Genomic DNA, 22,356 nt, shown 5'->3' with positions numbered 1-22,356 from the left:
CGACTATACATGATATTAAATTTCTGCTGTGTTTTTCCTGGAGTCCCGTCTCAGTTTCTGGAACAGGTTATCAGATGCGATTTATGGTCATGAGCCTGCTTTGCAAACTGTCAGTGCTTAATCCAGTGTGTGCTTGACCATCGCAATAATAGCTGAGCTCTCACTCCGTGAGTTTTGTAACTTGCCTAGGTTCATGTAGCTAGTTACGATAGTTGGCATTCGAGAAGTATGATGTTCTTGGTGAAGGAAGGAGTGAAAGGTGAGCGAGTACCATGGTAGCAGCCTTTTCTGTTTACCAAGAGGTTGTATGGGATCACCAGCAGGGAAATCATTTTAGTAAAGCAAAAGTAGCTTAGAAGACAAGCATGTTGATCATTTATGATAGAGTTTAGAAGAGCCCGGAAGATTAGAGGAGAATTCTGAGCATTGAGCCATTGAGGTAAGTCTCCCCACTTCAGATAAGTTGAGGCACTTCTCTACTATAATGAATCGTTTCACTTTAGTAATATTTAACTTACAAATACATTGCAATGAGTATTAAAGGACAAATTGTCCATTATAAAATTTTTTGTGAATAATCATGGCCTAATTTCAGAGTTTTACATCTTTATTGTCATTGTATGTATGTATTTGTTACAGAAATATTTCATCATTCAGAAAAATAAGATTATTCAGATAAGTAAAAAAAAAAAAAGCCACCCCAATTTCTACTACCAGGGGACAACAACTATTACTATTTTCCTTTCTTCCATGCTTTTCCCTAGGCATGCATATATTTATATGTGTAAAATATTTTTACAAACATAACAAGTGTCAACATTGTAGATCTACGCCATTATTAATAGTGTCATAATATTCATGTTAATAGTCCATCTTCAGATAGTTCATGCAATTTGATCGTCTATCACTGGATTTTAGACTGGTTTGTAGTTTTCGTGCTACTATAAACAATGCTTTAAAGAACAACTTTTAAATACATCTGTTGGCCGGGCACGGTGGCTCACGCCTGTAATCCCAGCACTTTGGGAGGCCAAGGTGGTCAGATCACCTGAGGCCAGGAGTTTGAGACCAGCCTGGGCAACATGGTGAAACCCTGTCTCTACTAAAAATATGAAAATTAGCCAGGCATGATGGCGGGCACCTATAATCCCAGGTACTTGGGAGGCTGCAGGAGAATTGCCGGAACCCGGGAGGCAGAGGATGCAGTGAGCCAAGATTGTGCCACTGCACTCTAGCCTGGGCAACAGAGCAAGACTCTGTCTCATAAATAAATAAATAAACACACAAACAGCTGTTCACCTTGTCCAGTTATTTTCCTAGGATCAATTCCTGGAAGTGGAATTATTTTCTTTGGGCTTTTGCTATATGTTGTTAATTGTCCTGAGAAGTGCCTCAGTTAAGCCCCAAACTCTAACTGATGCTGATACATGGAGAATAATAAGTATCACGTTTGTTTTAATTTGCTTTTCTTATTTGTAAGGGTGAAGTTATTGGCATTTGTGCTTCTTCTTTGGTAAATTTTGCATTGATAGCAGATCCTTTGCCTAGTTTTCTGATGGGGTGCTAGTTTTTTCCTTTTCTTAAGGTTTTTTTTTTTTCCACTTAATTTATTAATGTGTGTCCCTATAGGATTGCTAAAATTGTACATAGTCATATCATTTGTTTCTACCTTTGGTATTAAGCTTAGAACAGCCCTCCTTATCCCAAGATTATATACTTATTCACCTGATTTTTCTGTTATCATTTCTGTGATTTCACCCTTTTACATTTTTAATCCAGTATTTGGTTTAAGTCTTGAAATTAGGATGTGACTTAAATTGTTAGCCCACTGTTCCAGTTAACTTGATTATTAGTTTGATTGTTTACCTACTGATTTGCAATGTCACTTTCTCAATATGCTCAATTTTTATATATACACACTCACTCATGAGCCTAGTTCTAAACTTTTTGTTTAGTTCTATCGACTGACTTGTCTTCTACCATTCTTAATGTATTTTCCCCTATGCATATTTACAATAATAAGCCAGATATTTGAACAGTTGAATTGCCTGTGTTCTATCTGCATTTCATCACTATATTTTACTGCTGCAAGATATTTATTTCCAAATTTTACTCTTAAATTGTGTGTATGAGACACTTCGGGAGGCCAAGGCGGGCGGATCACGAGGTCAGGAGTTCAAGACCAGTCTGGCCAATATGGTGAAATCCCGTCTCTACTAAAAATATGAAAATTAGCCAGGCATGGTGGCGTCCACCTGTAGTCTCAGCTACTCGGGAGGCTGAGGTTGAAGAATTGCTTGAACCCGGGAGGCGGAGGTTGCAGTGAACCGAGATCGCACCACTGGACTCCAGCCTGGGCGACAGAGTGAGACTCCGTCAAACAAACAAACAAAACCCAAAAAACAGTGTGACGTTATTTCTTTATTCATGGAAGCTATTGCTTTGAGATTCCATTAATCAATCCTTGGAGATTTTGGGGGATTGTCCTCATGTTCTCAGAAGAAATACTGATATGTTCTGCAATTCTTTATTCAACTTTTATAGAACCTGTATTTATATGTAATCACTTATCCAAAAAGTCAGTGGATTCCTAAAAGGGTATTTGAGCATTTTTTTTCTGTACTAGAACCTTTTACTTTTTGCACCTCTGAAAGAAGAGTTTCTGTAGAAATACGGTTGCAAGCAAAAACTTGGCTCATACTTTTAGTTTCTTGTGAGTGGTTCCTTGTTGTATGTAGTAAGAATAATGTCTTTACTTATAAAAATACCAGCAGACAACTAGTCTGGGGACAGAACTGGGAAGTCTGCATCAGCCCATGAGATACTAAGACTGACCACGTTTTGTTTCCCTCTCACACAGCTTTCTACAAGTTCTGATTAAAGTCAGAAATAGACACAATGATGTGGTTCCTACAATGGCGCAAGGAGTGATTGAATACAAGGAGAAGTTTGGGTTTGATCCTTTCATTAGCACTAACATCCAATATTTTCTGGATCGGTTTTATACCAACCGCATCTCGTTCCGCATGCTTATTAATCAGCACAGTAAGTTGGGGTTTGTTGGTCCAGTTTTGAAAAGGTAACCATAGTGATTTCTACCAAATGTTTTCCTGTTGTTAATTTACTGACCTGCATTTTTGGTTGTAGAAATTTCATTTCTAGTTTAGTTTTTCGTAAGTGAATCCTAGCCATTAAAAAGCTATTAATTTGTATTCTTGGTTAAAATAAATTTTTGAAAGGCTTTTATGAGGCTCACATTAGAGACAGGACCACTGCGTACCTTTTAAGTCTCTGCCGATACAGTCCTGATGGGGATGGGGGACTGCCTTTAATGGCAGCCGGGCCTTCATCTCTGAATACTTTTATGTATCTCAGATTGTATTCTTTTCTTGATCCCGGATGTTATGTGTTTTCCTTTTTAGTTTGAAAAACATTAACACTGGGAATATTGAATTGGATGTTGGTGATAGGAGCCATCAGTTCTTTATTTCACAGTGATCAGTGAAGTCAGATTAAGCCAGACTGTCAGCCCATAATCTCGTACTGAGAGTTTTAGTCTGTTCTTTAGGGTACTAAGCAGATATGAAAAAAACAACTAAAATTCCCTACACATAAAAAACTTTTTGGCTTATCTTCAGCACTGTCTCTTTGGCTGATTTTATAATCCTTGAGGAAAAGCATCCACATGTCTAGAGCATAATTCACCCTGTTTGCTGCATTATAAAGTGGACAAAGTGTCTTTATTTTACTAATTTGATTTATTTGGATAAGTGAATGTTACACAACTATTAAATGTGGCTTTATATTAAATGTATATCCTCAAAATGGAAGTGTGTGACAATTTACAGGAATAAAAGAGCCTAAATACTATTCAACTAAATGCTTAGATAACTCCAATTGCTTTCTGATCTAAATACATGTGTACACATATATACATGCATGTTTTTAGGTCATTAGTTAAGCCTACACACCTCTGTTTTTCTTCACCTTAATCAGTTGGAACTTTATTAATTGGCCTAATGCCTGTATTTATCATTTTTCATAGTTTAAAATCTCCCCTATTTTATTTAGGCGTCCTTCTTTTGTTAATCACAAGTTTTGCTTTGTTTAAAAATAACACCTATAAATATTTGGATGCAGATTGCTTTTTTCTTTGGGGCTCATTTTGGCTTTTATTCAGAAACAAAATTTTGCAAATCTTGTATATTGTGAAATTATCCGAGTGTATTTTTAAAAATACTTGAACAAGTATTGTTTGTGTACACAACATCGAAACATAATCTTCTTGGGGGAGGCATCTGAAATGCTGCCAGCAAAGATATTTTACAGGCTTCTCCAAATGGTATAGACTACGTGTTCTAAATATTTAATAAAAGTAGGAATAAGTGTCTGGAGTAGTACTAAGAAGGTGGGTATACTTGACTAAGGATGAAAGGAAGTTTCTTCATCCATGTCACATTGGGAGCGGAAGAATGGGTTGAGCACCTGGCACATGTCACTACTTTAGAACCTGCTAACTGCAGCTGACAGACCTTAAAGCACATCCTCCTCCTTCACTGACCAATAAGAGTTGCTCACCCATCAATTGTGTGTATTCCATTGCTCTAAGTTGCTGTGGATGCTAAAATGATTTTTACAAGTAAGAGATCCTTTCTAAACATAAGCCCCTGTATTTCCCTGCGTGACCATCCCAGCCTGCTGTGTTTTAATCCCCTCCCTTTCCTTTTGTGTTCGTCTAGCACTTCTGTTTGGGGGTGACACTAATCCTGTTCATCCTAAACACATAGGAAGTATCGATCCCACCTGTAATGTGGCGGATGTGGTGAAAGGTAAGGAGACCGTTGTAATGGTATCGATTACATTACAAATCGGATCGTGGTTTATTTGAGGCAACTTGTCCATAGGGTTATTTTGCAGTGCAGTCTGCTGATTCATCAGGTCACTCTGGGCCCAAGCCACCTGATCCAGATGAAATGTTCTTTCTAGGCAGTTCAGGAAAGATGCATAATTGGTAATGCTCAAAATGTGAGTTTCTACTTTATTGATTAGAGTTTCATTTGTAGTTCTGTCTCAAACAGTAAACCTTTAAGTAAGACTCTGAGTGCCACTGTTATCTGAAAATTTCAGAGAATCCAAATTCTTGTCATAAAATTAGGTTGAATTCACATGTCTATAAAATTTAAACATCTTTCTGTTGTTCACATCTGGCTTTAGAATTTATGTGGCATGTAAGTTTCATGGGTTCATTGGACATTAAGCTAGACATTGTTCCAGTATCCTCTGGGAAGAACCAAGCCCTATATCCGTAAGTCCCTGGTACCCAGGCACTTTGAATTTGAACAGCAGTTTCTTCATTATTTATTCATTTAAGATCAATGCTGTCTCCAAGAAACCTTCCTGGTTGTGAGCGATCCACCAGGTACCTCTTCAGTTTTCTTCAGTGTTATGGTTACTTTGTGCAACCTCATATCCCCAAATTGGCCCTTTCTGCAGATTATATCTCCTGTGTTAGCCTTTATCTCACTTCTCTAAACACTCACCTCACAAGTTTCATGGGTGCAGTTCTCTCTGATCTCCATCAAGGATCTTTGTTGCTCCTCAGCAGCCATGGCAAAGGAAAACCTCTGCAATTTGTTTACCGTGGGCATTCCTAAACCCAGGGAGGAGGACCAGACCTGTTGGTTTTAGCTTAGCCTAGGATTGTCAAGCTGCGCTGGCCTTTGTTGAGTCACAACACATTTACTCACGTTATTTCAGTTATAAGGTGAATCAGCCCAGCCTCAGCTCTCTAGGAATCCTATTGGTTGCTCTCTCACAAGATAACTTTGTGGTTCATCAGAACCGCCAAAGGCCTCCAGGGGCAAGGAGGAAAGGGTCAGTCTTATCATAGCTTGTATGTTCATTAGGCCCTAGCTCAGTGCCTTTTATGAAACAGAAAACTTGGTTCAGACAGTTGATTACCCCTTTGAGAAAAAGGCATAATTTAGAAAGCAAAAGTGCATTGTGATATATGGTATGTGTGCCTTTTCTCTTGAACTGTAACCAATTTGAGGTCAGGGTTTGTGTCTTACATTTGTTTTATAACTTGCATAGAACCAAGTGTAGTGCTTGTGTGGGTGATTAATAAATATTCCTTGGTTTGATACATTTTAAATCTTTTGAAAATATACTTTTAAAAACAGCTTTATTGAAATATAATCTCATATGATAAACTTCACCCATTTAAAATGCTCAATTCAGTGGTTTTTAGTGTATTCACAGAGTTGTGCAACCATCACTACAATCCAATTGTAGAACATTTTCTTTTTTTTTTCTTTCTTGTTTTTTTTTGAGATGGAGTCTCTGAGGCCCAGGCTGGAGTGCAGTGGCGCGATCTCGGCTCACTGCAAGCTCCGCCCTTCGGGTTCAAGCGATTCTCCTGCCTCAGCCTCCCGAGTAGCTGGGATTACAGGCGCACGCCACCATGCCTGGCTAATTTTTGTATTTTTAGTAGAGACGGGGTTTCACCATGTTGGCCAGGATGGTCTCGATCTCCTGACCTCGTGATCCACCCGCCTTGGCCTCCCAAAGTGCTGGGATTACAGGCATGAGCTACCACGCCAGGCCTGTAGAACATTTTCATCACCCCAGAAAGAAACCCTGGTCCCGTTAGCAGTCACTGCCTTCTACCCTTCTGTCTAGCCCTAGACAACCACTAATCTACTTTCTGACTCTGTATAGATTTTCCTATTATAGGCATTTCATATAAACAAAGCAATATAATATATGGTCTTTGGTAACTGGCTTCTTTCACTCAGCATAACATTTTCAAGGGTCATTGACATTGTAGTATCTTTCAGTACTTTATTCCTTTTTATGGCTGAAAAATATTCCATTGTATGAATATAACACATTTTATTTTTCTCTTCATGTTAGCTGGGTGATCTTAGACTCGGTTAAGTAACCTCTTTGGGGCTTACATTCTTCATCTGTAAAATGATGCTCTTGATAATTCACCTATATTGTAGCGTTAAATAAGTTCATTTTTGTAGAACTCCTAAAGCGATGCTAGTACACAGTAAAGGCTGTAGACAGGTTTACTAGCAGCAAATAGTCCTTGGGTGTCAGACACGTCATTTGGCTTCCCATTTACACCATTGATTCTATAATAGGTTGGTGCCTTTATTTTGTTTCTGGCATAAATTATAAAATATTTTTAAAAGTCATTTCAGGCTTTTATAAGACAGTTGGAAATTTGAACACTGGATATTTGACATTAAAAATATGTTAACTTTTTAAGTGTGATATTGGTATTTGGTGGTGTTTTTATAAAGGAGTACTAGCTTTGAGAGAGGTATTTTAAAATATTTACACATGATATGAAATGATGTGAGATTTGCTTAAAAGTTATGCACAGGGAAGGCAGTGAAAAGGACTGGGCATTTGTTGAAAATTCTTGAGGTTGTTGATGGGCACATGGGGTTCATTATACTATGCTCTGTACTTGGGTATGTGTTTGGAATTCTTCACGGTAAACGTATTAGTCTGTTCTCATGTTGCTATAAAGAACTACCTGAGACTGGGTAATTTATAAACAAAAGAGGTTTGATTGACTTACAGTTCTGCATGGCTGGGGAGGCCTCAGGAAACTTACAATCATGGCAGAAGGGTGGAGGGGAAGTAAGCACGTCTTCACTTGGTGGCAGGAAAGAGCAAGCGAAGGGGAAAGTGCTACACACTTTTAAACAACCAGATCTCGTGGGAACTCACTATCATGAGAACAGCAAGAGGGAACTCTGCCCCCCATGATCCAATCACCTCCCACCAGGCCCCACCACCAACACTCAGGATCGCTATTCAACATGAGATTTGGGTGAGGGTGCAGAGCCAAACCATATCAATGAAGTTTTAAAAACACTTGTTTTCATCATCTTATTGTCTCTCCACAAATAAAGTCTTTCACTAATTTTTAGGGAGCTTTTAACCAAGAACAAATGCAACCAGATAAGTAACAGGGAGTTTTATGAAACTGTTATCACTTCTATAAAACAGAGAGATTAAGTGGTGCTAAAGTGAGTCAGAGGTATCATAAGAGAATGTGAGGAGGAATCGACTGTGACTTGACTTTTAACATGGAAAGAAAGAATCTATCGTTTTATGGCACTTACTCTCTGTGTTTCTCTTCTCTCATATTTAGTACATATTACCCGGCCTTGTCATTATTTGTACCTTTTTTTTTTTGAGACGGAATCTCGCTGTGTTGCCCAGGCTGGAGTGCAATGGCGCGATCTTGGCTCACTGCAATCTCTGCCTGCTGAGTTCAAGCAATTCTCCTGCCTTAGCCTCCCAAGTAGCTGGAATTACAGGCACCTGCCATCATGCCCAGCTAATTTTTGTATTTTTGTAGAGATGAGGTTTCACCATGGTCTTGAACTCCTGACCTCAGGTGATCCTCCCACCTCAGCCTCCCAAAGTGCTGGGATTACAGGCATGAGCCACTGTGCCTGGCCTATTTGTCTCTCTCTAACTAGGGTGTCAATTTCTAAAGGTCTGGAATTATTCTTATATGCTTTTGCATCATTCCTCTTAGGGTCAGAAGTTTTGTACCAAAAAGTAGCTGAAGATTATATGAAGAATAGTTTAATACGTATTTGAAAGAAAACACTGGAAGTTTATGCCAACGTCTACCTCATAGCCTCCTGTTTGCTTTGTCCCTTTTAGTCACAATTTTGACCCTGAGCCACAGTCCCCTCCTTTTTCTTCCTTCTTCCTGTACCCACAGCTTTATCTTCAGTCTTTCTCCTGCCCTTATTAACTGTATTATACCCATTATTATACTGTGAACAGAGTTTACTGCTTCTTCTTATTTAATCATTTCTGCCGCTCACTGGCATAATTAAAGCTTGGAGTTCCTAGTGAAGCCTATACAATAACAGTCACTTCTTGTGCCCTTCTGTGACTCAAAATCCCCCTTCCCCCAACACACACACACACACACACACACACGCATGGACATGTACACACATACATATCCCACCCCCACACTCATGGGGTAAGCAGGAAGGGCTGGCATGCTCCCCATTCCCCACACCTCTCTCAAACCATGTTTTTTCATCTCTCAACAGCATCTTCCCTTAAGGAAAAAAACCAGTGGAGTTGGTTTCAGATTCTGAAAGTGTATAACCCTCTAAAGCAGCAGTCACACAATCAACTTTCTGACATCCTTCATTCCCTTCATAAATGATGGATACCATACCTACAGCACACTAAATACTCTTGGCTTATATGCATTTTCTGGAATGCTTTTGTACTTCTGCTTCCACCTGGTGAGGTGCATGCTTACTAAGGGTAACTTATTTGTACCCAAGCCATTGGTGTAAGTTATACTCACTGTTGTGACTATATAATTTATTTAAATGTTATGTAAACTGAAGAAATCTACATACATAAAAGAGACTTATTTCTGTTAAAACCAAGTTGAATGCTTTGGAAGGACTCTTAAAAATGTTATGAAATTACCGTGAGTAAGAAAACGATTAGATTACATGACAACACAGAGTAAAAATCTTACCTGGAATTCATACCCAGGTTGCCTCGCAAGTATCTTTAAGTTTATTATACTTTAAAGAAATAGGAATTAGAATTCATAGATGTAAGTGATGTTCTTCATCCAAGAAAGACGAACTGGAACCCCAAACTGATCCACATTCAAAGGAAGGGCCTTATGTGAATATATTGACAGAGAAAGAAATTGTATGTTCAAATGTGCATTTTAAGTTAATGTTTATGATAGTAATCAAATTTTATGGTTTCCCACTTTACCCAACATTTCTGTTAATCATCCAACTCCTTTTCCCAGTTGGGACAGTTAAGAAGACTATTGCCATATTACCAAAATCAAATGTGCTCATCAAAGAAAGTTCAGAAAATGTGGGAAAAGAGAGAAGAGAATAAAAATTACCCATTTTCATAATTTAGTGAGAACATTGTTTTATACATTTGAACTCATCAGATTTATACATAGGTGTGCAGCTGCAAATATTGTGTCTAATCTTTGTCTCCGTGAAATCCATAGTATTTGTGTATTTCTCTATCTCCAGCACTAATGCCCATCACACACACCCTTCCTGGCTGAATTCAATACCCCATGGTAGAAGCCTCTATCCTGCTGTCTGCGTCAATATTGTTGGAGTTCTTCCTGTGTTTAATCTGTGATACTCATTATCTGTATATTCAAATGGTCTTTCCAGCCAAGTGTGCATAACCTTTATTCCGCAGTGGGGGATTGGCCTTATATCAGTTACTTTTTCTGCCTTGGCAAATGGGCTAGGCAACCTAGAAGGAAACCTGCAGGCCTCTTTTTTCCTTGTAGACCAAAGCACATGTCTCTAGTGAACTGTCTGCTTCATTTCCTGTGGACCCTCCTCTTAATTTTTTGAGCATCAAATACTTATGCAGAAGCTATTTCTAGCTCCAAGTAAGACTGAGAGAGAATAAAGAAGGCACAGAGCACCAAAGGTCGAAAGGCCTGAAATTTCTTCTGTGTCTTCTACCTAAAAGGCACTGGAGTCTCCTCCCCAAATGCCCCAGGAGCAACCATCAGAAAGTCTCAAGAGGCCCAGGCCTCACCAGCTCTTCTTACCAATCCCTGCCAAGTTGTTGCCAAGGAAAGGAAGAAATGGATGTCAGCCTCTTTTGACTCTTAGTGAAGTCTTACTATTGCCTTCCTCTTTTTAGAGTAGTTGGTATTTTCACCCTGGCTTTTTACCTTCTTCCACTATCCTCTGAGGTTTCTTAGTTAATCTTCTAACTCAGAATCTCTATAGCTAATCTTTTATTTCCTTCCTTTTGTTTTAAGCAGTTGGATGTTGCAAGAGTAAGGGCTCTGGGTTTTAATGACAGCCCTACTAATGATTTTCTTAGCTGTGAAGATCCTACATGGTTTAAGCATAGTCGGGTGTCCAGCCCAAATGACCCTGTGTGGGCATGTGTGTGTGAGCCTCTTTGTGTGCACACATGTGTGTTTTATAGGTTTAATACATGTTGGTCGGGTGCAGTGGCTCACACCTGTAATCCCAGCACTTTGGGAGGCCGAGGGGGGTGGATCACCTGAGGTCAGGAGTTCGAGACCAGCCTGGCCAACATGGTGAAACCCCATCTCTACTAAAAATACAAAAGTTAGATGGGCATGGTGGCACACACCTGTAATCCCAGCTACTCAGGAGGCTGAGGCAGGAGAATTGCTTGAACCCGGGAGATGGAGGTTGCAGTGAGCCGAGATCACACCATTACACTCCAGCCTGGGCAACAAGAGTGAAACTCCGTCTCAAACAAACAGACAAACAAACAACAACAACAAAGTAAGTGTTAAGCCCACTCCCATCCTTAGATCTCTTGAGACAGATTACAAAAAACTATGTAGAAGAGTAGAGACAATATTTTTATTTTTGACTAGACAGTTGTATCAACGTATAAAAATGGGGTGCATCTTGCATAGCATTAATTGAATGTGCAGAACATTGAAGCATGCCTCCTTGCTGCTTATTTAGCACATTAATATCTACCTTTACACATCTGCAAATTATAGACTCCAGGTAGTGAATGCTAGAATTAGTGTTGTAAAGCAGGTCCTATTATCCTTTGGGAGGTGCCTTCCATTGTGACCCTTTTCCCTCCTTTCTTTGTAAGAAACTAGGAAATAAAATGGAAAATCCTGCTGTAAGATCATTTTAAAGGTATATACTTAAATACTTGGTATAAAAATCAATTCTCGCAGTGATGCTAAGTTGCCTGTGTTGTTCCTACATGCTATCATTGCTTAATATAATAGCACACAAATGGTATCCTCAGAGCGCGTGACATTATTCTGGTTCAGAAATAATGTCTTGTGCTCTCACTTTGGGCTCTTCAGGTTACAAGTAACAGAGACCCACTCATGCTAGCTCAAGAAAGATTTATCAAAAAAACCTGGTAGGTCCCATGATAATCCAAGGACAGGAAGCACTTTACAGTTGGAGCTATAGAAATTGGAATTATCAGCCCGGCCAACGTGGTGAAATCCCGTCTCTGCTAAAAATACCAAAATTAGCCAGGTATGGTGGCATGTGCCTGTAATCCCAGCAACTCTGGAGGCTGAGGCAGGATAATTGCTTCAACACGGGAGGCGGAGGCTGCAGTGAGCTGAGATTGCACCACTGCACTCCAGCCTGGGTGACAGAGTGAGACTCCATCAGAAAAAAAAAAAAAAGAAATTGGAATTAGGAAACAGAAAACAAGGTGGTTTTCTGTGTATCTTTGCAACTGGAGCTGCCAAGTCATGGCCTCTCCGCCTTTCTCCATGCCTGCTCCATTTACCTGTTTTTGTCTGTATACTGGATGACTCAGTGGCATCTTCTTGGGCACTCTAGTCCTTCACAGATCTCATGATAATTCTCAGTGTACCCTTTTGGCTTCTGCCCTGCCTGATCACCCCAACTGTCTTGATTCTAAATTCCCAAAAGATGCATTTAATTAACTCAGCTTATCTTTTTTTGCCCATGATCTTGATTCTAAATTCCCAAAAGATGAATTTAATTAACTCAGCTTATCTTTTTTTTTTTTTTTCTCCCTATGATCACAAGTTTTAGGATTCTGATCAGTCTGGAGATTGGTTGCCCTTGCATTGGATGTTCTACTCCCATTTGCCCAGTCTGCTGTGGTTTGGAGCATGAGATGTGGGGGCCTACTCCTTTATAAAATCCCCATTGGATCCCACTCAGGTTGGGTTTGGGATAGGAAGGATGATGATAGACATGCCTTATTAGAATTTCTCTGAGACTTGAAAGTGTTCCTAAAAGGCAGCATATCACTTCCAGAAGGTGCGGTGCGGGTCAGTGTTGTCTTTGTGGGCTTCCACCATGGTGCACTGTGGCCAGGGCCAAAAAGTGCAGAAGGTGAATGTAGCCCATCAGCCTTACCTTCATCTTCAGATACTTGCAAAATAGATCTCGGATTCAGGTATGACTCTATGAGCAAGTGAATATGCTGATAGAGGGCCGTATCATTGGTTTTGATGAGTCTGTGAACCTCATATCAGATGATGCAGAAGAGATTCATTGTGAAACAAAGCCAAGAAAACCCCTGGGTCAGATCGTGCTAAAGGAGATCATATTCTGCCACAAAATGTCTCTAACCAGAGATGATCAAGGAAGTGAGAAACTGTTGAGAAATTGTTTTTTTTAGGTGTCCTTTGTTGGGAGTATAGTTCTAAAATGTCTGTTCAGATTGTTTCCCTTATCCATATATATTATTACCAGATGACAATAAATGCTGTGGGATTGTTTTTATTAAAAAATATAAATAAAACAATTAAAAACAGCCTATCAGCACTTTTCTAATGTTTTCTGGTCATTTACATTTACCTTTTTCTGACAGTGGCTTGCTTCTTAAAACTTCAGCTTTATGATTTTCTGTATTCTATTAGACTCAAAGGTAGGGATCTTGGCACCTTCATTTTAATTTTTTCAACAGTCACTCAAATTCATCCTAGTCCAGCCTCTCATATTTGTTGTCTCAAGTGATTGCAGGTATTCAAGATAGAGGCTAATTAATATTTGATAACAGAGTTCTGTGGTGAATTTTGAATAGGAAAATCTGATAAAGCAACCTCCATTATCTGTTTAATTTTCCTGTGTGCTATTTATTAAAACGGATTCATGGCTAGTTTGGTTCTGTTGGGCTGATTTCTGTGTGAACCTTCACCCTGTTCTCAGCCTTTTAAAATTTTAGTCTTGGCCGGGCGTGGTGGCTCACGCCTGTAATCCCAGCACTTTGGGAGGCCGAGGCAGGCGGATCACGAGGTCAGGAGACCAAGACCATCCTGGCTAACAAGGTGAAACCCCGTCTCTACTAAAAATACAGAAAATTAGCCAGGCATGGTGGCGGGCACCTGTAGTCCCAGCTACTTGGGAGGCTGAGGCAGGAGAATGATGTGAACTTGGGAGGCGGAGCTTGCAGTGAGCTGAGATCACGCCACTGTACTCCAGCCTGGGCAACAGAGCCAGACTCTGTCTCAAAAAAAAAAAAATTGTTGTCTCATGTATTTACAGTTTAGTTATTTTAACCTGGGGAAGTATGTATGAGCCACACCTACAGTTTTGTTAATTATTTTATAATCAGTACCTTAAAACCCTTGAAAACAGATTCCTAAAATAAGGCATATCATTTATATTCAGCGGCAATAATAATTTTCTAATATTTTCTTCTAAAGATTGATGGTAAATATTGGCTCCAATATATTGCACATAAAATAATTTGGCAGTTATCTTTTTTGAAATTTTGATTTCTAAATTTAAAAAATAGAAAAGTTTGATTAGAAAGCTTATTATAAGTAGAATTTGCATTTTACTCTAAGTGTAAATTACAAGCCATTAGTTGAATTTTGGTTTTGATGGTGATTTCTTAAAGCTTTTTCATTTTTATGTTAAATTATTTTACTTAAACAGAAATATCCTGTTTGAGTATATAAGTGCTGTCACCCCAGTACCTCATAAGCATTCATGTCCTAGGAGAGATGAGTGGCAGAATTAGTGTGACTCAGACTTGACTTTCCAGGGAAGTGGTCTAGCTTCTCTTCCAAATTACCTGCTAAGTTTTAAGAATGTGGACTCTCAGGCTTCAACATAGAGCTACTGCCTCAGAATTTCCAGGGGTTCCTTTCATAATCTGTACTCTTTCTTTCAAATCTGGTAACGAATCCCACACACAGCTAGATTGGGGAATGACTCTAGGCCTCTAATTCCCAGTCTCACCAAAAGGAACACCTCCTGTCAATGTAATTTACTGCATGTTGAGAACTTAATCATGGGCCAGAGGATCGTTCCATTTAACAAATGCTCATTAAGTGTGTATTGTGTCCCAGGCATTGCAACATGCATTGTGTCCAAGGAATTTACAAAGATGCGTAGTATATAGATAATATCATTAATGCCCTTTTGGCTAGCTGGTGTATGTGAGTCTACATTGTGATGACTTGAGTTCTTCAAGGATCATCATGCAATTCTTAATTATAGCATTGATACACTATATTTTGTAGTGATGCTTTAAAAATTCTTAATCACACGTGGTTTTAGGAGCTGTACTGGGTCTTTGTGTTTTGAGTTGGCTGCTTCTGTCCGGGCTTGGTCTTTCACATGTTAAATTTGTGTAGCACGTTTTCTTAACAACGCTGTCATAATCATGCTACTGGGCAAGCGAATTCCATGAGAAATTAGGACATTTAGTGGGTGTAGATTATTTTTGTTTGGTAGTGAATGGAAGAGCACTGTTTAAACATCTTTATTACATACCTGGAGGAGTTGTTTTGTGGAGATGTGTTTGTTGGCTTTGTGTATGGATAATGAATGATCGTTTTTAGGTTTCAGTGTTTGTGATCTTGGAAATTCCTGTTCAACTTTGTGCTTTCACGTCACTAGGTGGAGATGTAGCATTGTTTGGTGGCATAGGCTAAGCAAGAGGAGTGAGTCTTGATTTCTCTTCTTTTGACAAAAGTACTTTAGAGATATTTGATAAGGTTTATTATAGCCTAGGAAAACACTTGTAAATTTAGTATAATTCAAAATTTTTAACTTTCTTTCTTTTTCAGGGTTGAAATTCAATCCTACTTAAGTGTCTATTTTCATACTGACCAACTCTTTGAAACATTTTTTTTCTCCTCTTACTGCTGTTTCCTTTTTGCTGTCCCTCATTATTTCACCTTGTCTGAGTTATTTTAATATCTCTATCTTTGGTTCTTTATAGGGATTTAATTCTAAAAGTTTAGTAAAAGAATCAGAATTCTTACTCTGAGGTCAAATAATAGATAAAATTTTAATTTGGTAAATTTATAGTCTGAACATACCCTAATCTTATCTTTGTATTATTGTAGGTTAATAATGTCAATTTTTAACATTAACATTCTGTAGGGCTTACTTTTCCCCCTTTCCTTCCTTCCTTCTTTTTCTCACCTCTTGAATATTAAACAAGCACAATATCTACTTTTGCACAGTAATGATGTGGGGAATATAAAGGAAATAAGAGCCTGTCTCCAAAGAGCTGATAATCCTGTTGAGAACATTCCAAATGCGCCCACGAAGCAGCAATTTTCTACTCCTAGGTATATACCCAAGAGAAATGAAGGCATATGTTCACACAAATGTTTGGACATGAAGGTTCATAGCAGCACTATTCATAATAGCCAAAAAGTGGAAACAACCCAGATGTCTACCAGCTGATGAATGGATAAAGAAAATATGGTATACTTGCACAATGGAATATAATATAGCAATAAAAAGAAATGAGGTTCTGATACATGCTATGATGTAGATGATGCTTGAAAACATGCTGGTGGAAGAAGCCAGTCACAGAAGACCGCATATTATTCCGTTTATGTAAAAAGTCCAGAATAGCAAATCTATAGAGACAAAGTAGATCCATGGTTACCTAGGGCTGGGTAGAGGGGAGTAACTGCTAACGGGTTTGGAACTTCTTTTGGTAGTGATGAAAATGTAAACTTGATTATAGTGATTAATGCACAGCTCTGACTATATACTAAAAACCACTGAGTTGTATGTACTTTTTTTTTTTTGAGATGGAGTCTCACTCTGTTACCCAGGCTGGAATGCAGTGGCGTGATCTCAGCTCACTGCAACCTCTGCCTCCCAGGTCCAAGTAGTTCTCCTGCCTCAACCTCCTGAGTAGCTAGGACTACAGGCACCCGCCACCATGCCTGGCTAATTTTTGTATTTTTAGTAGAGAAGGGGTGTCACCATGTTGGCCAGGCTGGTCTCGAACTCCTGACCTCAAGTGATCCCCCTGCCTCGGCCTCCCAAAGTGCTGGGATTACAGGTGTGAGCCACTGCGCCCGGCCGTGTGTACACTTTACTTTCAGTGAGTGAATTGTATGGTATAAGAATTATCTCCAATAAAGATTTTTTAAAAGTAAACTTTACTTTCAATGAGTGAATTGTATGGTATAATAATCATCTCCAATAAAGATTTTTTAAAAGTAAATTACCAAAAGGTTTAAAATTTATCAAACCAAGATTTTTAAAAAATTTTTAATTTATTTTAATTTGTGTTTTTTTTTAATTTTGAGATGGAGTCTCACTCTGTCCCCCAGGCTGGAGTGCGGTGGCACGATCTCGGCTCACTGCAACTTCTACCTCCTGGGTTCAAGCAATTCTCCTGCCTCAGCCTCCCAACTAGCCTCCCAACTAGCTGGGATTACAGACACTCACCACCATGCATGGCTAATTTTTGTATTTTTAGTAGAGACGGGGTTTCACCATGTTGGCCTGGCTGGTCTTGAACTCCCGGCCTCAAGTGATCAGCCCACCTCGGCCTCCCAAAGTCCTGGGTTTACAGGCGTGAGCCACTGCACCTGGCTCAAGGACTGTTTGTTGACCATCTACATAGGCACTATACGAAGTTCTATGCAAGTTATAAAACAAGTGTTAAGACACAAACACTGACCTCAGATTGTTTACAGTTCGAGAGAAAAGGCATACATGCAGTATCCAATGTCTTGTAATGCACCTTTGCTTTCTGAATTTGCTCCCCATCTTTGAATCTCCTGAATTCTGTCTTCCAGCTATTTCTGTAATGGCTCTGATCTTCTTACCATATGTCTTTTATTTTATCCTTTAAAAAGTGAACTGTTGCTCCTCAGACTTTGATAAATATCAGCCCCAGCCTGTTACCTTTAACTAATTGAAAGGACCTTTTAAAGTGATAGTGGCATCTCCAGTAATTTAAATTGTGTGGCTCATGGAAATCCATTCATTCAGCAAATACTTACTGAGGTTTCACTTACAAATAACTCTGGCAAACCACAAGACTGTTGGCATTATCATTTTTAAGATCATGACAAATATTATTTTGCTACAATTTAGTCAGGTTGCATGGTGCTTGGAAAGTATAGTCTTGAGTTCCTAAATTTTCATGAAAAATATCTTCTGGTAATAGTTATAAGTTAAACAAATACGTGTTTGGTATAGAGCTAGTTGAATTGCCAGTATTCTAGTATGTTGCCATTGTTATGGTCATTAAAACTTTAAGAAAAGAAAGCCAGGCACGGTGGCTCATGCCTGTAATCCCAGCACTTTTGGGAGGCCAAAGTGGGTGGATCACCTGAGGTCAGGAGTTCGAGACCAGCCTGGCCAACATAGTGAAACCTCATCTCTACTAAAAATACAAAAATTAGCCGGACGTGGTGCCATCCACCTGTAATCCCAGCTACTCGGGAGGCTGAGGCAGGAGAATCGCTTGAGCCTGGGAGACGGAGGTTGCAGTGAGCCGATATGGCACCACTGCACTCCAGCCTGGGCAACAGAGTGAGACTCTGTCTCAAAAAACAAACAAACAAAAAAATCCTTTAAGAAAAGAGAGATTAGCTGGGCATGGTGGCATGTGCCTGTAAGGCCAGCTACTTGGGAGGCTGAGGTGGGAGGACTGCTTGAGCCCAGTAGTTCGAGCCTGCAGTGAGCTATGATCACACCACTGTACTCTAGCCTAGGCGACAGAGTGAGACGCTGTCTTGGAAAAAATAGAAAAGAGAACTTTTGTTTTAGTCATGGTAATTCTATTAAAGCCACAAAAGGATATTTTGTAAAAGGTTGTAGTTGATTAATTCTACATCCATCTGTTTAGACAGTTTCTTTATCTTATATACCTATAGATATATACATGCACATGCATGCACACACACACACACATACATGCTTGTGCCTATATGTTATTAGTGCAGCAGCTAAACTTTTTCCTTTTCTTGTAGATGCATATGAAACAGCCAAGATGCTGTGTGAACAGTATTACCTGGTAGCTCCAGAGCTGGAAGTTGAAGAATTCAATGGTAAAAGAAAACTAATTTTAACCTTACATTCAAAAAAGCTGACTAAGAAGCTCTTTATACCTAAGCCATATTTCAGTGAGATCCAAAATTTTTTCATTTTCTTATATATTTTGTAAACTTTCTGTGCCTTTGGTCAACCAGATATATTATTGTAAGGAGTTTTTATACAGGAATGTGTAATGTGTTAGACCCCAGAATTCTTGGAACAGAAGTAATCAAGGTAGAGTATGTACAAAGGTATAAATAGGCTCTTCTCAAAGTAACAAATGCAAACAGTCAATAAACATATGGAAAAGTGTTTAACTTCACTAATCAAGGAAGTACAAACAAAAACACAGACAAATGCCTTTTTTTTTTTTTTTTTTTTTTTTTTGAGAAGGAGTCTCACTCTGCTGCCCAGGCTGGAGTACAGTGGTGTGATCTCAGCTCACTGCAGCCTCTGCCTTCCAGGTTCAAGTGATTCTCCTGCCTCAGGCCCCTGAGTAGCTGGGATTACAGGTGCCTGCCACCATGCCTGGCTAATTTTTGTATTTTTAGTAGAGACGAGGTTTCACCATGTTGGCCAGGCTGGTCTTGAGCTCCTGACCTCAGGTGATCCACCCGCCTCGGCCTCCCAAAGTGCTGGGATTACAGTCGTGAGCCACCGCGCCCGGCCAGAAATGCCATTTTTTTCTTTCAAAATGACAGTGATTAAAACATTTTAATGCTTTGAATTTGTGCCCACAAAAATACTTTCTCACCAGCACATATATTTCTTGTATAAGCTTAAAGTGGTATACCCTTTCTAAAAAATGCCAACAATGTTCTTTCTGTTTGGCCCAGTAAATAAGTTAATAATGGTCATATTCTTTGGTCCAGTAAATTAAACTTCAGAACATTTATTATAAGAAAATAGAGGCTGGACACGGTGGTTCATGCCTGTGATCCCAGTACTTTGGGAGGCCAAAGTGGGTGGATCTCTTTTTTTTTTTTTTTTTTTTTTTTTTTTTGAGACGGAGTCTCGCTGTGTCACCCAGGCTGGAGTGCAGTGGCGCGATCTCGGCTCACTGCAAGCTCCGCCTCCCGGGTTTACGCCATTCTCCTGCCTCAGCCTCCGAGTAGCTGGGACTACAGGCGCCCGCCACCACGCCCGGCTAGTTTTTTGTATTTTAGTAGAGACGGGGTTTCACCATGTTAGCCAGGATGGTCTCGATCTCCTGACCTCGTGATCCACCCGCCTCGGCCTCCCAAAGTGCTGGGATTACAGGGTTGAGCCACCGCGCCCGGCCTGGGTGGATCTCTTGAGTCCAGGAGTTTAAGACCAGCCCGAGTGACATGGCGAAACCCCATCTCTACAAAAAATACAAAAATTAGCCAGGCGTGGTAGCACATGCTTGTATTCTCAGCTGCTTGGGAGGCTGAGGCAGGAGAATCACTTGAACCCGGGAGGCGGAGGTTGCAGTGAGCTGAGATAGTGCCATAGCACTCCACCCTCGGCAATAGAGTGAAACCCCATCTCAAAAAACAAACAAAAATACATGAAAATAGAGATGCACAGATTTATGTACAAGATTGATGATCACAGTAGTTTTCTTATAAAGTTAGAAAACAACCCAAGTTTTCCACAATAGAGCATTGTTTAACTGAATTGTGGTACACCTGTAATTTAGAATACTATGCAGCCCTTTAAAATGATGCTTTAAACGAATAATGTATGGGAAAAATTGAGATGTTTTTTAAAAATACAGGCTATAAAAGTTTATAATAGTGGAAGTTCATTGGAAAATATTTTGAAGGATTTATACTACCAAAATACAAATAGCAGCTCTCTGGGTAATGGGGTTACAGATGATTTTTATGTTCATCATATGATTGCATATTTATTTACATATTCCTTTTATTTTTTATTTGTAAATTATGGAAGAGACATGCTCATCACAAAAATACAAATACAGAAATGTGAGTGAAAAGGGAAATCTCCCACTACTTTCTCAGTCCCATACAGAGTTTTGGTTTTTGCATAAAGCATGTATAGCTTTAACCCTATTTATAACCCTATTTATAACTTTAACCCTATTGTTCAAGTGTTCACTTCACCTTGAACACCTTTGCAAGTATTAATCTCATTTAGAGATTATCCATAGTGTAGCTTACCATAATTTATTTAACTATTTTCCTATGGGTATACATTTAGGATTTCCGGTTTTCCTATATTCCATATAATGAGCTATGAAAGAGTGTGAGAGGTGGGGAGGGTGGAAAAATTTGTGAACATATGAAAGTATTTCTTCAGGTTGGATTCCTAGATGTGGAATGACAGGGTGTGAGCATTTACAATTAAAGATAAACCAGGCCAGGCATGGTGGCTCACACCTGTAATCCCAGCACTTTGGGCGGCTGAGGCAGGAGAATCTCTTGAGCCCAGGAGTTCGAGACCAGCCTGGGCAATATAGCAAAACCCTGTCTCTACACAAAATAGAAAAATTAGCTGGGCATAGTGGCATGTGTTTGTAATCCCAGCTACTCAGGAGGCTAAAGTGGGAGGATCGCTTGAGCCCAGGAGGTAAGAGGCTGCAGTGAGCCGAGATCACATGACTGCATTCCAGCTGGGTGACAGAGCAAGACCCTGTCTCAAAAAAAAAAAAAAAAAAAGAAAAAAAAGAAAGATAAACCAAATTCCCCCTCAGAAGTACATTAAAAATGTATTTCTCTTATAAAGAGATTAAACTATGAAAGGAGTTCAGGCTGCTGTTGAAGGACATGGCCCCTCCATTTGACTAGAAGGCATGAAGTCAAAGCTGCTTTCAAGGTCTCTTGAGTTCTCTGAGAAGAGTCATATCCCCATTGAATAAATACACTACCAGGACCAAGTGGGCTCGTCTGGAGTGTTCCTGATGAGAACCATCTTAATATTCTCTCTCTCTCTTCATACGGACTAGGCAGGAGCTGACCTCACATCCACAGGTAGTAACAAATTGCTCTTTTGCGTGAGTGGCAGCCTCCCTCATTCTAAAGGCCAAAGCAGCAGGCCTGTTCTTGCTGATTCCCAAGTGCCAGCCATGTCAGCACATTCCGTCCCCACTGAGGCTGTCATGCTGGGCAGCTCACCCACCAGGAGAGGAGCTTTCCGACTCTTTTTGGCATTGTCTCACGAATTACAGAAGCCCCCTTTCAATCATGTTCTGAAGCCCCTTGTCCTATCACTACGATAAATGAATGCTGGTGTTTCTAGGTAGCCTCTAGCTTTATGTTGCTTTGGGTAGTGTAGTGATTATTTTTATGTATAATTTCTTAATGCTAGAGCTCTCTGTGAACATGATTAAGGAATGTGCTTTTGCCTTAACAAGTTCTATGTTGGAGATGCAGGTTGGAGGTTGATCCTGAACACCTTAAGTGGATGCTTTTTTATTTTGGAAGGAGAACTGTCTGGAAATAAAATTCCTTATATCTAATGGTATTTCTTAAATGCTGTTTCAACTAATGGCATTTGGAGCAATGATTGTACAAAATAGAGACTTTATTATTTCTGG

At 39.6% G+C, this 22,356-nt stretch overlaps 1 protein-coding gene and 1 pseudogene across 1 annotated transcript in view; both read left to right on the top strand.

Annotated features, from left to right (window-relative positions):
- LOC105478241 (pyruvate dehydrogenase kinase 3) overlaps positions 1 to 22,356 on the top strand; it is an 85,282-nt gene that overhangs the window by 35,582 nt on the left and 27,344 nt on the right. Inside the window, exons 4-6 of the mRNA XM_011735376.2 lie at positions 2,861 to 3,045; positions 4,740 to 4,829; positions 18,770 to 18,847. Coding sequence (XP_011733678.1) covers positions 2,861 to 3,045; positions 4,740 to 4,829; positions 18,770 to 18,847 — 353 coding nt within the window. The remainder of the gene's footprint in view (positions 1 to 2,860; positions 3,046 to 4,739; positions 4,830 to 18,769; positions 18,848 to 22,356) is intronic.
- Positions 8,974 to 18,797, top strand: LOC139360582 (small nuclear ribonucleoprotein E-like; annotated as a pseudogene).

This window comes from Macaca nemestrina, chromosome X (assembly GCF_043159975.1).
Source record: "Macaca nemestrina isolate mMacNem1 chromosome X, mMacNem.hap1, whole genome shotgun sequence".
In the NCBI taxonomy this organism is placed as follows: Eukaryota; Metazoa; Chordata; class Mammalia; order Primates; family Cercopithecidae; genus Macaca; species Macaca nemestrina.
Note: the sequence above shows the minus strand (reverse complement) of the source record. Positions and strands in the feature narration are given on the sequence as shown.